Raw genomic sequence first — 17,235 nt, 5'->3', positions numbered from 1 at the left:
AATATCCTTAACAATCAATCAAAAACAGTCACCCCCTGTTTTGATAAATTCCACTGCAGTACCATCCAAACCTGCCACCTTGCTGGCTTTCATCTTCCACAAAGCTTTCACTACCACTTCTCTGTTTACCAAACCATTCTCACTGACCCTCTCACTTCGCACAGCACACCGACCAAACACTCTATATCTGCCACTCTATCATCAAACACATTCAACAGACCTTTAAAATACTCACTCCTTCTTCTCGCTTCATTGCTACTTGTTATTACCTCTCCATTAGCCCCCTTCATTGATGTTCCCAATTGTTCTCTTCTTACGCATTTTATTTACCTCCTTCCAAATCATCATCCTATTCTCCCTGAGATTTAATGATACTTTATCACCCCAACTCTCATTTGCCCTCTTTGTCACCTCTTGCACCTTTCTCTTGACCTCCTGCTGCTTTCTTTTGTACATCTCCCAGTCATTTGCACTACTTCCCTGCAAAAATCATCCAAATGCCTCTCTCTTCTCTGTCACTAACAATCTTAGATCTTCATCCCACCATTTACTACCCTTTCTAATCTACCCACCTCCCACCTTTCTTATGCCACATGCATCTTTTGTCCAAACCAAAACTGCTTCTCTAAATACATCCCATTCCCCCCCACACTCCCCTTACATCATTTGCTTCCATCTTTTTCCATTTTGCAATCAATCTCTCCTGGTACTTCCTCACACGTCTCCTTTCCAAGCTTGCTCACTTTCACCACTCGCTTCTCTCCAACATTCTCTCTTCTTTTCTGAAAACCTCTACAAATCTTTACCTTTGCCTCCAGAAGATAGTGATCAGACATCTCTCCATCTGCCCCTCTTAGCACATTTACATCCAAAAGTATCTCTTTCACACGCCTATCAATTAACATGTAATCCAGTGGCACCCTCTGGCCATCTCTCCAACTGACATACGTATACTTATGTATATCTCACTTTTTGAACCAGGTATTCCCAGTCACCAGTCCTTTTTCAGCACAGAAATCCTCAAGCTCTTCCCCATTTCCATTTACAACACTGAACACCCCATGTACACCAGTTACACCCTCAACTGACCCATTACTCACCTTTGCATTCAAATCACCCGTAACTATAACCCGGTCTCGTGCATCAAAGATGCTAACACACACACTCAGCTGCTCCCAAAACACTTGCCTCTAATGATCTTTCTTCTCATGACCAGGTGCATATGCACCATGAATCACCCATCTCTCTTCATCCACTTTCAGTTTTACCCATGTCACTCTTAGAGTATACTTTCTTACACTCTATCTCATATTCCCACAACTCCTGCTTCAGGAGGAGTGCTACTCCTTCCTTTGCTCTTGCTCACTCACCAACCTCTGACTTTACTCCCAAGACATTCCCAAACCACTCTACCCCTTTACCCTTGAGCTTCAGTTCACTCAGCCAAAACATCCAAGTTCCTTTCCTCAAACATTCTACTTATCTCTTCTTTTTTCTCATCTTGGTTACATCCACTTACATTTAGACACCCCAGTCTGAGCCTTCAAGAAGGATGAGCACTCCTGCATCACTCCTTCTTCAGTTTCCCCTTTTAGAAAGTGAAGTGAATGGAAGTGAGTCAGATGTTGTTTACCAATGATACAGGTCTGGTGGCTGATTCATGTGAGAAACTGCAGAGGTTGGTGACTGAATTTGGAAAAGTGTATGAAAGAAAAAAGTTGAGAGTGAATGTGAATAAGAGCAAGGTTATCAGGTTCAGTAGGGTTCAGGGACAAGTTGATTGAGATGTAAGTTTGAATGGAGTGAAATTGGAGGAAGTGAAATGTTTTAGATATCTGGGAGTGGACTTCACAGCAAATGAAATCATGGAAGTGGAACTGAGCTTGGACATGTGTAGAGAATGAGTGAGGAAAGATTGACAAAGAGGATATATGTATCAGAGCTAGAGGGAACAAGGTGAAGTAGGAGACCAAATTGGAGGTGAAAGGATGGAGTGAAAAAGATTTTGAGTGATCGAGGCCTGAACATACAGGAGGGTGTGAGAGGCATGCAAGGAATAGAATGAATTGGAACCATGTGGTGTACTGGGGTTGATGTGCTGTCAATGGACCAAACCAGGACATGTGAAGCATCTGGGGTAATCCATGGAAAGGCCTCCGGGGCCTGGATGTGGATAGGGAGCTGTGGTTTCGGTGCATTACACATGACAGCGAGAGACTGTGTGAAAAAATGTGGCCTTTTTATCCTTTCCTGGTAGTGAAGGGGGTGGATGCCATTTCCTGTGTTTCGAGGTAGTGACAGGAATGGATGAAGGAAGTAAGTATGATTATGTACGTGTGTATATGTATATGTATGTTTATGTATATGTATGAATATGGTGATATTTATATGTATGTATATGTGCATGTTTAGGCATTTATGTACATATATGTGTATATCAGTGGTTGGCCCATTCTTCGTGTGCTACCTTGCTGACACAGGAAACACTAAGTATGATAAATTAATTTATTTATATGTTTTGCTTTGTCGCTGTCTCCCACGTTAGCGAGGTGGCACAAGGAAACAGACGAAAGAATGGCCCAACCCACCCACATACACATGTGTATACATACACGTCCACGCACGCAAATATACATACCTATGCATCTCAATGTATACATATATATACACACACAGACATATACATGTATACACATGTACATAATTCATACTGTTTTCCTTTATTCATTCCCATCGCCACCCCACCACACATGATATAAAGCCCCCCTCATGTGTGCAAGGTAGCGCTAGAAAAAGACAACAAAGGCCACATTTTTTCACACTCAGTCTCTAGCTGTCATGTAATAATGCACCAAAACCACAGCTCCCTTTCCACATCCAGGCCTCAAAGAACTTTCCATGGTTTACCCCAGACACTTCACATGCCCTGGTTCAATCCATTAACAGCACATCGACCCCGGTATACTTATTGTTCCAATTCACTCTATTCCTTGCTCTCCTTTCACCCTCCTGTATGTTCAGGCCCCGATCGCTCAAAATCTTTTTCACTTAATCCTTCCACCTCCAATTTGGTCTCCCACTTCTCCTCGTTCCCTCCACCTCTGACTCATATATCCTCTTCATCAATCTTTAGTCACTCATTCTCTCCATGTGACTGAACCATTTCAAAACGCCTTCTTCTGTTCTCTCAACCACAGTCTTGTTATTACCACACATCTCTCTTACCCTTTCATTACTTACTCGATCAAACCACCTCACACCTCATATTGTCCTCAAACATTTCTTTTCCAACACATCCACCCTCCTCTGCACAACCCTATCTATAGCCCATGCCTCACTACCATATAACATTGTTGGAACCACTATTCCTTCAAACATACCCATTTTTGCTCTCCGAGAGCACGTTCTTGCCTTCCACACATTCTTCAACGCTCCCAGAACTTTCGCCCCCTCCCCAACCCTGTGACTCACTTCCGCTTCCAAGGTTCCGTCCACTGTTAAATCTACTCCCAGTTTTTATTATAACCCAGTCTCATGCATCAAAGGTGCTAACACACTCACTCAGGTGCTCCCAAAACACTTGCCTCTCATGATCTTTCTTCTCATGACCAGGTGCATAGGCACCAATAATCACCCATATCTCTCCATCCACTTTCAGTTTTACACATATCAATCTAGACTTTACTTTCTTACATTCATACTTTGTTACTTTACAACCTTGGTATACAGAACACTTGCAGTCAATTATTAGAGGTATCCCATCTGTATATGTCTCATCCACAATCACTGGGTTAAAACATCCACATCTCCATCCTCCCTATTTCATTTGCATTCAGGCCGCAAGGTTCACATCTGTACAACACTGATTGGCCTCCTATACCTTCATACTTACCAGTCTTTGTTCTAACAGACATTTTTCTCTCCTTCTTCAAGTTCCCTAACTCTCTCAGGACTTTTGATGTAAATACTCTGATATGTAGGAGTGTGTTTTATAGAATGTTAATCCATAAATGTAATATCTCGCTTCAGGTTGAATTCTGCATGCATTACAGGGTCTTTTAGTTAGCCATAGATGGCAGCAAAAAAAAAGTATGGGTCAGTAAAGGTGCTTGGGGGCCATAATAAACTGCTAGTAACCAAAGTGAGTGGTCATGTGCCTTTTTTAAGATGCTGCAAATGTGGCACTCACCACTGCTATGTTGTATCCCTGCTTCACCCACAATGACCCTACTTAGGATAGGCCATTCTGGTGAATAATGTTTGTTCCTTGAGCTGGGAAGACTTAACTCTTAATTCATAAGAAAAGATAAAGGTTCTGACAGTTTTCTGTGCACTTAGTTATGTAAAAAAAATTTTTTTTTTTCTTTTTTTGCTTTATCGCTGTCTCCCGCGTTTGTGAGGTAGCGCAAGGAAACAGACGAAAGAAATGGCCCAACCCACCCCCATACACATGTATATACATACGTCCACACACGCAAATATACATACCTACACAGCTTTCCATGGTTTACCCCAGACGCTTCACATGCCCCGATTCAATCCACTGACGGCACGTCAACCCCTGTATACCACATCGATCCAATTCACTCTATTCCTTGCCCTCCTTTCACCCTCCTGCATGTTCAGGCCCCGATCACACAAAATCTTTTTCACACCATCTTTCCACCTCCAATTTGGTCTCCCTCTTCTCCTCGTTCCCTCCACCTCCGACACATATATCCTCATATTTCTTGCTAGGAATACTTAAGTCTTCATTCATAATAAGAAAATTATGGTTATTTGTGCTCCATTTTATAAATGAAAATGTTTTATCTGTTTTTGCACACTGGGATAGGGGGCCAAAATAATCCCACTCTGTAATTCATCTCCACCCCTATGGTTTCATCTTTTTGCCATGCACACTCCCAGTTACCTAAAGTGCTCCACATACTCCAGATGCTTGCCTTTAAAACTCAAATGCAAACCATCATCTCTTGCCCCCTTTCTGGACTGCATCACCTTTCTTTATTTTTTACATTGATATTCAACTTCCTCATTATCACAGACTCCCAAACTCAGACACCAGCCTTTAGAGTTTCTATTTTGATCCAGCCACTAGAGACATGTCATCTACATAAAACAAATGACTTCCCTTGCATGCCCCTCCACCTCCAGCATACTGTAGACCTGTCCCATGCTCCAAGACTCGCATATACCTTTTTACCATCCCATCCATAAACTGACTGAAGAGTCACGGTGATGTCACATACCTTTAACACAGAACAACCTTCACCTAGAACCACTCACCCTACTCTCTTCCTCGTTGCACAGAAACCTTACTCTTGTGGCAAAATATCTCTGCTGCTTTTGATAATTTTCCCTTCTACTGGAGAGATGGGTAGCATCCAGAGTGCAGACAAGATAGTGTAAATCGTATGTCTGAGGAATGTTTCCCCATATGGGTGTATATCTGATCGAGTTGAATTTAAGATTGAGTTGGGAGGAGGGGGGATGTTGTTTTGTGCTTGTTACTCATTGCAGTGTAAATATGTTTTGTCAGTGTTATGTTTGCAGGGAGTCGAGGAGTCTGTGAATGTAGTTTAAGGTATGTGGCATGGGTAAGGATGGTAAGGATTTGATTCTTACACGGGAGTTGGTGATTTTTAGGAGATGGTCTGATTGGAAAGGGGTATCTTCTTTTTATACATAAAGAGCAAGATAAATTCATCAAAATGTATGTATTTACTATACTTAACCACCGTCTCCCGTGTTAGCAAGGTAGCGCAAGGAAACAGAAGAATGGCCCATCCCTCCCACATACACATGTATATACATAAACTCCCACACACGCACATATACATTTCAACACATACATACATATACATACACAAACATATTCATATATACACATGAACATATCCATACTTGCTGCCTTCATCTATTCCTGTCAACACCATGCCACACATTAAATAGCATCCCCACCACCACCACCACCAGCGAGGCAGCTCCAGAAAGACAAAAGAAAAAATGTATGTATATAATGTAATATGAAATGCTAAATGAGGAGCGTTAAATATGCATTTTGTCATTATTGGAAGACTAAGTACATTAAAGTGCCTGTATTAGATTATTTACTTTGATTTCTTTATGTGACTTCTCTTTCATGAATGAAACTAAAGCTGAAATAGAAAAGATCTGTAATCTTTAGGACCAAGCATTATGCATGTTTTGGACCCTATTGATGTAAAAAAGAATGCTAGTTATAGATTTTGATTTGAATGAAACCTTAAAAGAGAAATTTCATACCTAGTGAAGGTTCTGAATATTTTTATTTTCATGATTTATTTATATTCTATTATGCTAGATCACTGCCTCTTGCATCAGCAAGGTAGCGCCAGGGAACAAAGAACTGCCCATCCACTCATATACTCAAATATATACATAAGCACCCATACATGCATATATACATACATATACACATACATATACATATTATGCTAGATCACTGCCCCCTGCATCAGCAAGGTAGCGCCAGGAAACAAAGAACGGCCCATCCACTCATATACTCAAATATATACATAAACACCCATACATGCATATATACATACATATACATATCAATATATATATATACATACACATACACAAACATATACATATATACACACGTACGTCTTCATACATGCTTGCCTTCATCCATTCCTGGCACCATCTTACCCCACAGGAAACAGCATCACTACTTCTTGCTTCAGTGAGGTAGTGCCAGGAAAACAGACAAAAAAGGCCACATTCGCTCTCACTCAGTCTCTAGCTGTCATGTGTCATGCACCAAAGCCATAGCTCCCTATCCTTATCCAGGCCCCACAGACCTATCCATGGTTTACCCTAGACGTTTCACATGCCCTGGTGCAGTCCATTGACAGCATGTCGACCCCAGTATAACTAATCATTACAAATCACTCTATTCCTTGCATGCCTCACACCCTCCTGTATGTTCAGGTTCTGATCACTCAAAATCTTTTTCACTCCATCCTTCCACCTCTAATTTGGCCTCCCTCTTCTCCATGTTCCCTCCTTCTTTGACATGTATATCCTCTTTGTCACTGATTCTCTCCATATGTCCAAACCATTTCAATACACTCTCTTCAGGTCTTTCAACCACACTCTTTTTATTTTCATACATCCCTCTTATCCTTTCATTTCTTACTCAATCAAACCACCTCACACCACATATTGTCCTCAAACATTTCATTTCCAACTCCTCCACCCTCCTCCGTACAACCCTGTCTAGAGCCCATCACTGATTCTCTCCATATGTCCAAACCATTTCAATACATGCTCTTCAGGTGTTTCAACCACACTCTTTTTATTTTCATACATCCCTCTTATCCTTTCATTTCTTACTCAATCAAACCACCTCACACCACATATTGTCCTCAAACATTTCATTTCCAACTCCTCCACCCTCCTCCATACAACCCTGTCTAGAGCCCATGCCTTGCAACCATATAAAATTGCTGGAACTACTATTCCTTTAAACACCCATTTTTGCTCTCCGAGAAACATTCTTTCCTTCCGCACATTTTTCAACGCTCCCAGAACTTTCACCTCCTCCCTCACTCTGTTGACTCACTTCCACTTCCATAGTTCAATTCGTGCTAAGTCCATTCCCAGATTTCTAAAACACTTCACTTCCTCCAATTTTTTTCCATTCAACCTTGCATCCCAAATAACTTGTCCCTTAACCCTGCTGAACCTAATAACCTTGCTGTTATTCACATTTACTCTCAACTTTCTCCTTCCTCACACTTTTTGTAACTCAGTCACCAACCTCTGCAGTTTCACACTCGAATCAGCCACCAGAGCTGTATCATTGGCGAACAACTGACTCGCTTCCCAGGCCCTCTCATCCTTGACAGACTGCCTACTCGCGCCTCTCTCTCCAAAATTCGTTGCATTTACCTCCCTAACTACCCCATCCATACACAAATTAAACAACCATGAGGACATCACACTCCCCTGCCGCGGACCGACCTGCACTTGGAACCAATTACATTCCTCTCTTTCTTCTCGCACACATGCCTTACATCCTTAGTAAAACTTTTGTGCTTTTAGCAACTTACTTCCTACACCATATACTCTTAAGACCTTCTGCAAAGCATCTCTATCAACCGTATCATATGCCTTCTCCAGTTTCATAAATGCTACAAACAAATCCATCTGTTTTTCTAAGTGTTTCTCACACATATTCTTCAAAGCAAACACCTGATCCACACATCCTTTACTTCTAATGAAACCACACTTCTCCTCCCTAATCTGATGCTCTGTACATGCCTTCACCCTCTCAGCCAATATCCTCCCATACAGTTTCCCAGGAATACTCACCAAACTTATGCCTCTGTTGTATGAACACTCACCTTTATCCCCTTTTCCTTTGTACATTGGCACCATGAATGTATTCAGCCAATCCTCAGGCACTTCACCATGATCCATTCATACATTGAATATTCTTACCAACCACACAACAAGAGTCACCCCCTTTCTTGATAATTTCAACTTCAGTACCATCCAAAACCACCGCCTTGCCAGATTTCATCTGCAAAGCTTTTACCACCTCTTCTCTCTTAACCAAGCCATTCTCCCTGACCCACTCACTTCACACACCACCCCGACCAAAACACCCTATATCTATCTGCCACTCTATCATCAAACACATTCAACAAACCTTCAAAATACTCTCTTCATCTCCTCACTTCATCACTACCTGTTATCACTTCCTCCCCTGCCTCTTTCATCCATGTTCCATTTGTTCTCTTGTCATATGCACGTTATTTACCTCCTTCCAAAACACTTTTTTATTCTCCCTAAAGTTTAATGACACTCTTTCATCCCCAACTCTCATTTGCTCTCTTTTTCAACCCATGCACCTTCCTCTTGACTTCCTGCCACTTTCTTTTATACTTTTCTCAGTCATTTGCACTCTTTCCTTGTAAATGTCATCCATACACCTCTCTCTTCTCTTTCACTAACAACCTTACTTCTTCATTCCACCACTCACTACCCTTTCTAATCTGCCCACGTCACACCTTTCTCATGCCACATGCATCTTTTGCACAAGCCATCACTCTTTCCCTGGATACCTCCCATTCCTCACCCACTCCCCTCATGTTGTTTGCTCCCACCTTTTGCCATTCTACACTCGATCTCTCCTGATGCTTCCTCTTATAAGTCTCCTTTCCAAGCTCACTTACTCTCACTACTCTCTTCTCTCCAACATTTTCTCTTCTTTTTTGATTACCTCTACAAATCTTCACTTTTTGCCTCAACAAGATTGTGATTAGACATCCCACCAGCTGCCCCTTGCGGCACATTTACATACAAAATTCTGTCTTTTACATGTCTGCATATTAACACATGATCTACTAATGCCCTTTGACCATCTCTTCTATTCACATGCATAGAAAACATTTGATAGATATTTACTGAAACTTCCTGGAAACTCATGCTCCAAGATGGTGATAATCTTGGATGACCTGACCTTAGATTGAGGGAGTTTGTTGATTTGCTAACAGATTTTCATTATTCATCTTCAGTTATTCTGCCCTAAGTCATCACAAGACTGTTGCCATTTGTTTACAGGAAAAACATAATGCTATCGAGAATGTTTCCCTTTGTTGAAAATTATTCTTTACTTAATCTACCACCCATGGTAGATCAACTGTTATATATTACAGGTTGAGCATCCCTAATCCGAAATTGGAAGTGTTCCAAAATCCAAAACTTTTTGAGCAGTAAAATGACATTACAAGTGGAAAGTTCCACTCTTAGACACATTATATTTTCATTATATTATTGGTATTTCATATTTTTTTAAGTTAAGTACTTATGGGTGAATAAGTGTAAGAAAATGATTGCTTATCAGAAGTATATAAATTCAGGGTCAGGAATGAAGGTGTTGCCAAACAACAACTACAGATTGTCCACTTTGGTGGCTGAGGTTGGGACACCATAGCTTTCTGATGGTTCAGTGTTATACAGACTTTGTTTCATTCGCAAATTTATCGAAAATATTGGATGAATTACCATCAAGCTATATGTATAACGTGTATATGAAACATAAATGGACTTTGTGTTTAGACTTGGGTCCCATCCCCAAGATATCTCAATATGTATGTGCAGTTATTCCGAAATCTGAAAAAATTCTAAATCTAAAATACTTCTGGTCCCAGGCATTTTGGATAAAGAACACTCAACCTGTGTATTGCTATAATTCATATACATATTTGGTCATCTAAGAGGACCAATGTCAGTCATAAATTATTTTGAAATTATAGTATTGGTCAGCTGGAATCATTAGTTTCTCATATGGTAATAAATTGATTGGATTATTAATTCTAGATGCATTGTACATTTAGTTTTTGTCTCTTTATGTAAGTTCTTCATATATATATATATTGGAAATTGTATTGATTATAGGCTTGCAGTAGGGTTTTTGCTTGGAATCACATACTGTATATGCTTTACACTTTGTGAATTGTGGCATTTATAATTTTTACACACTCATTCCCTTCCTAAGTTTTTACATTTTAACTTCAGTATCCTCTTCCACATGCTTTGTCTTTTTTTATTTTAGCACATCAAATCCCAGTCAACATTCATTCTTTTGCAGTGTTTACTGCACCACACGTTGAGATTGCATAAAGAGAGGTCCATCAGACTCTACATCCATACTGGCACTGCATTCACATGTTCTTCACTTATCCATCTAACATTTTGTTTACAGCTATACATACTCATCACTTTATGCTTGCAAATAGTGATATATTACTCCATTTTGCCTCTCTTGATCATGCTTTGAATTTTCATGAAGCAGGCTCTGTCCTTGCACTTACCTTCTTATCACTGCTCAGAAAATTGTTTTTGCCTGCTAACCATTTGGTTTCAAGCTTTGTATATAAAAGGCATGCTTTGCCTACACATATAGAGAATGTTACACTTTTCTCTCTATCCATTGTTGCCATGAATGCAAACGAATTTTCTTCACCATTTTGACTTTTTAGGTGCTTCCACATTTTTTTGGCACATTTTCTTCTTTTATTACCTGTAAACTAGTCATCTCATCTCATTTGAACTGTCTTTTGTGTTTTTCAGTCACCATTTTCTTATTGAGACATTTCTCTGTTACATTCATTATGCTGTCATTTACATTCATGTACAACCTTTCCATCATACGCTTCTGGAGTTTATGTTTGCATGCAGCCCATTTACAGTGTCATCATCTTTAGTATCTAAAAGTTCCAAGTTTTTCATTTATTACTCTTCACAAGACACTGCTCAGCTTTTTATACTGCCTCCCTGTAGGGAGTGTTTGCATAATGTTATTTTTTGTGAAGACTTAAAAATTTATTATAGATGTCTTATTCCAGTTGTACCTCTAAAATCATTAACATGTAGGTGTGTTTAGAGAGTAATGATTGCTGGGAAAAATTAGACACAGAGGTCTTCATTACAATCATATCCCCAGAACTAATTGTAAAACTATGTAATGACTAGGTACCAAGAAATGCAAAAATAGGCAAAATTTCATATTAGCCATATTGCTTCAGGTGTTCCTTCATCCATGGAAAGGATGGCAGACTAGAGAGCTTCTCAAAATCAATGCAAGATCGTCTAGTTCGAGAAGTAATTGAGCCCATGGCATGTAATGGTCTTCGCACAATCTCAGTTGCATACAGAGACTTTGTTCGAGGAAAAGCTGAAATAAACCAGGTACATTTTTTTATTCTATTGATCTTATTTGTGCTAATTTGTATATATACATGCTGAAAAGAAAAAGGGAATAATGGAATGTTTTTTATGACAATATTTTGCCATTCATTGTGCACATGATCCTGAAAACCAAGTGCCTGAGCACAATTTCTCTCTCCATGTTATGTGTGACTCTGTGTATTCTGACAAGTTTGATGCATGCAAATTTATGTTTGAAAATTTTATATAATCGCTTTTCTAACGTTTTCATTTGTAAATGATCTCTGCAGATTATAATGATTTTTTTTTATGTTTTAGCTTTCATGTAAGTGAGGTGTATGTTAATGGCTTCTGCTGGAGAAAAGTGTATTGAAAAGATCATAGTTTGGATCAGATCATTTAGGTTAGAAATCATAAGAAGGAAATTGGAATGAAACATAAAAAGGCTGGTGTAAAGAATGCTTAGGAAAGGTAGGGAAATCAAAAGGAATCATGATACATGTAGACTACAGATGGAGTCTCTACATGAATGTACGGTACTTAAAGAAGAGATCAGTGAGAGAAAGAATGCTCCCTATAGGTTTAGCCATGCATTCATGGGTGACTAAAGGCAGTTCTTTGATACATGATTTATGTAGCCAATTGATTATTGAATTATCATTTGGTAGCTCAGAATGACCTCTGAAATTAGGAGATCTTTACTTCGCAACTTTTAAGATTAGGATTATTTCAGACCTGATGAAGAACGTCATATATATATATATATATATATATATATATATATATATATATATATATATATATATATATATATATATATTTTTTTTTTTTTTTTTTTTATACTTTGTCGCTGTCTCCCGCGTTTGCGAGGTAGCGCAAGGAAACAGACGAAAGAAATGGCCCAACCCCCCCCCCCATACACATGTATATACATACGTCCACACACGCAAATATACATACCTACACAGCTTTCCATGGTTTACCCTAGACGCTTCACATGCCTTGATTCAATCCACTGACAGCACGTCAACCCCGGTATACCACATCGCTCCAATTCACTCTATTCCTTGCCCTCCTTTCACCCTCCTGCATGTTCAGGCCCCGATCACACAAAATCTTTTTCACTCCATCTTTCCACCTCCAATTTGGTCTCCCACTTCTCCTCGTTCCCTCCACCTCCGACACATATATTCTCTTGGTCAATCTTTCCTCACTCATCCTCTCCATGTGCCCAAACCACTTCAAAACACCCTCTTCTGCTCTCTCAACCACGCTCTTTTTATTTCCACACATCTCTCTTACCCTTACGTTACTCACTCGATCAAACCACCTCACACCACACATTGTCCTCAAACATCTCATTTCCAGCACATCCATCCCTCCTGCGCACAACTCTATCCATAGCCCACGCCTCGCAACCATACAACATTGTTGGAACCACTATTCCTTCAAACATACCCATTTTTGCTTTCCGAGATAATGTTCTCGACTTCCACACATTCTTCAAGGCCCCCAGAATTTTCGCCCCCTCCCCCACCCTATGATCCACTTCCGCTTCCATGGTTCCATCCGCTGCCAGATCCACTCCCAGATATCTAAAACACTTCACTTCCTCCAGTTTTTCTCCATTCAAACTCACCTCCCAATTGACTTGACCCTCAACCCTACTGTACCTAATAACCTTGCTCTTATTCACATTTACTCTTAACTTTCTTCTTTCACACACTTTACCAAACTCAGTCACCAGCTTCTGCAGTTTCTCACATGAATCAGCCACCAGCGCTGTATCATCAGCGAACAACAACTGACTCACTTCCCAAGCTCTCTCATCCCCAACAGACTTCATACTTGCCCCTCTTTCCAAAACTCTTGCATTTACCTCCCTAACAACCCCATCCATAAACAAATTAAACAACCATGGAGACATCACACACCCCTGCCGCAAACCTACATTCACTGAGAACCAATCACTTTCCTCTCTTCCTACACGTACACATGCCTTACATCCTCGATAAAAACTTTTCACTGCTTCTAACAACTTTCCTCCCACACCATATATTCTTAATACCTTCCACAGAGCATCTCTGTCAACTCTATCATATGCCTTCTCCAGATCCATAAATGCTACATACAAATCCATTTGCTTTTCTAAGTATTTCTCACATACATTCTTCAAAGCAAACACCTGATCCACACATCCTCTACCTCTTCTGAAACCACACTGCTCTTCCCCAATCTGATGCTCTGTACATGCCTTCACCCTCTCAATCAATACCCTCCCATATAATTTACCAGGAATACTCAACAAACTTATACCTCTGTAATTTGAGCACTCACTCTTATCCCCTTTGCCTTTGTACAATGGCACTATGCACGCATTCCGCCAATCCTCAGGCACCTCACCATGAGTCATACATACATTAAATAACCTTACCAACCAGTCAACAATACAGTCACCCCCTTTTTTAATAAATTCCACTGCAATACCATCCAAACCTGCTGCCTTGCCGGCTTTCATCTTCCGCAAAGCTTTCACTACCTCTTCTCTGTTTACCAAATCATTTTCCCTAACCCTCTCACTTTGCACACCACCTCGACCAAAACACCCTATATCTGCCACTCTATCATCAAACACATTCAACAAACCTTCAAAATACTCACTCCATCTCCTTCTCACATCACCACTACTTGTTATCACCTCCCCATTTGCGCCCTTCACTGAAGTTCCCATTTGCTCCCTTGTCTTACGCACTTTATTTACCTCCACCTGCAAAAGTTTACAGTGCAAGTGAAAAGTCACCTTTGGGGAGGCTTTATCATTGGGATTACAGTTTCATCCAAGAGCTCACTCCATAGGAGTCTACATTTTCCTGCAATTGGAAATAACCTTTAGGAGGGTCACGGATACCACCAGGACTCTTTCATATATATATTGATATGATGATTACACTTGTCCATGATGATAGTTATGAAGATGAAACTGCTATTGGATAGGAGTTGATATTAAACATGTGTTTTTCAATACATGCTGTACAACATGTTTTATGGAGATAATCCTCATCAGGTGGAAACAGTTCATAAAGTTTTTAAAATCTCAACACCAACACACAGACTCTTGGCGTGACTATTAGAGGGGGGGGGGTGCTGCCCCTTGGCTAAGGGGGGCTGTGTGGGGGAGGTTGGCCTTGGTACCGAGATATGTGTTCAACTACATTTCTTATGCTATCGTTTCTTGATAGTTCTTTCATAATGATTTGGTTAATAATAGGATGTGCATCAAAGTTACGTAGGGACAAATTAAAGTTCTTAATATTAGCAATTAAGATGGAGTCAGTTTTGTTATGGATAGCATGATCAGATGAAGGGTATAATGTGACTGGGTTGTTAAGGTCTACAGGATGATCATTTTCTTGCTTGTGTTTAGTGTTTGCATCACTGTGGTCACCTTTGTATACTGAATGACTGCCAGTAGCATCTCTCAGTTACTGTTTTACCTGTTTGGCCAATGTGTACATCTTTACATGCCTTACATTTCATGGCATAAACACTTCCAATTGATGATTTGGCATACTTTTAGTTATGATCTTACTACAGTGTTGTTGCATTGGAAGGCAACATTGAAAGGACCTGTCTTTCATTAGCTAAGTTAGGAGAATAGGGCAACACCAAACATTTGGACCTGTCATCCAGTTCCACATTTTTATTACTAGGTGTTACTAGTCAAGGTGGTATGCAAAGTGAGAGTCATGGAGAGTGGCTTGGTGAAGAAAGAAGAGGTGATAGAAGCCTTGCATAAGATGAAATGCAGCAAGATGGCTGAAGTGGATGGCATTGCAGTTGATTGTATTAAGAAAGGGGTGAGTATGCAGTGTGTGGGGGATGAGAGGGTCTGGAAAGTGAGTCAGTTGTTGTTTGCTGATGATACAGCTCTGGTGGCAGATTCAAGTGAGAAACTGCAGGAGTTGGTGACTGAGTTTGGAAGAGTGTGAAAGGAGAAAGTTAAAAGTAATGTGACTAAAAGTAATGTTATTAGGTTTAGCAGGGTTAAGAGATAGGTTAGTTGGGGTAAGAGTTTGATTGCAGAGAGCTTGAAGGAAATGCAGTCTTTTAGATATCTGGGAGTGGACATGGCAGCAGATGAAACCATGGAAGTGGAAGTGAGTCATAGGGTGAGGAAGGGTGTGCTGGTTCTGGGAATGATGGCGAATATGTGGAAAGAGAGAATGTTATTGGGAGGGCAAAAATGGGTATATATGAAGGAATATTAGTCCCAAGAATATTATATAGATGTGAGGCATAGACTATAGAAAAGACTGTGTGAAGAGGAGGGTGGTTGTGTTGGAAATGAAATGTTTGAGGACAATATGTGGTGTGAGGTGGTTTGATGAAATATCAAAAGGGTATGAAAGATGCATGATCATAAAAAGAGTGTGGTTGAGAGAGCAGAAGAGGGTGCTCTGAAGGGGTTTGGACATTTGGAGAGAATAATTAAGGAAAGGTTGACAAAGAGGATATATGTTTGAGAAGTGCAGAGGACAAGGAGAAGCAGGAGACCAAATTGGAGGTGGAAGGATGGAGTGAAAAGATTTTGAGCGATCAGGGCTTTAACAAGCAGGAGAGTGAAAGGTGTGCACAGGGTAGGGTGAATTGGAACAATGTGGTATACTGGGATCAACATGCTGTCAGTGGGCTGAACCAGGGCTTGTGAAACGTCCTGGTTAAATCATGAAAAGGTCTGTGGGGCCTAGTTGTGAATAGGGAGCTGTGGTTTTGGTGCATTACACATGACAGCTAGAGAACAGATGTGAGTGGACGTGGCTTTTCTTCCTCTGTTTCTTGAGCTACCTCACTAACCCAAGAAATGGTGAGCAAGTATTAAAAAAGTATATATATATATATATATATATATATATATATATATATATATATATATATATATATATATATATCCCAGGGGATAGGGGAGAAAGAATACTTCCCATGTTTTCCCTGCGTGTCATAGAAGGCGACTAAAAGGGGAGGAACTGGGGGGCTGGAAATCCTTCCCTAACGTTTTTTTTTAATTTTCCAAAAGAGGAACAGAGAAGGGGGCCAAGTGAGGATAATCCCTCAAAGCTCAGTCCTCTATTGTAAACACTACCTTGCTAATGCAGGAAATGGCAAATGGTATGAAAAAAAAAGATATATATATATATATATATATATATATATATATATATATATATATATATATATATATATATATATATATATATATATTATATTTTCCCCACATGTTGTAGAAGTTGACTAAAGTGGGTGGGAATGGGGGCCTGGAAAATCTCCCCTTCTTATACTTCAATTTTGAAAAAAGGGAACAGAAGAAGGAGCCAGGTGGGTATTGCTCATCCTCCTTGAAGACTCAGACTGGGGTATCTGAATGTGTGTGGATGTAACCAAGATGAGAAGTGAGGAGATACAGGTAGTAATTTTAAGGAAAGAAACCTGGATGTTTTGGCAATGAGTGAA

The 17,235-nt window shown here is 40.0% G+C and overlaps 1 protein-coding gene across 17 annotated transcripts in view; it reads left to right on the top strand.

The window, feature by feature from the left end:
* Window positions 1-17,235, top strand: part of PMCA (plasma membrane calcium-transporting ATPase 3) — a 1,595,457-nt gene that overhangs the window by 1,187,971 nt on the left and 390,251 nt on the right. For all 17 annotated transcript variants that reach the window (XM_071662674.1, XM_071662681.1, XM_071662678.1 and 14 more), the window contains one exon: window positions 11,586-11,748. In XM_071662674.1, coding sequence (XP_071518775.1) covers window positions 11,586-11,748 — 163 coding nt within the window. The remainder of the gene's footprint in view (window positions 1-11,585; window positions 11,749-17,235) is intronic.

Source organism: Panulirus ornatus, chromosome 6, assembly GCF_036320965.1.
Source record: "Panulirus ornatus isolate Po-2019 chromosome 6, ASM3632096v1, whole genome shotgun sequence".
Lineage (NCBI taxonomy): Eukaryota > Metazoa > Arthropoda > Malacostraca > Decapoda > Palinuridae > Panulirus > Panulirus ornatus.
The sequence above is the reverse complement of the archived record's forward strand: the minus strand, read 5'-3'. Positions and strand labels throughout refer to the sequence as shown.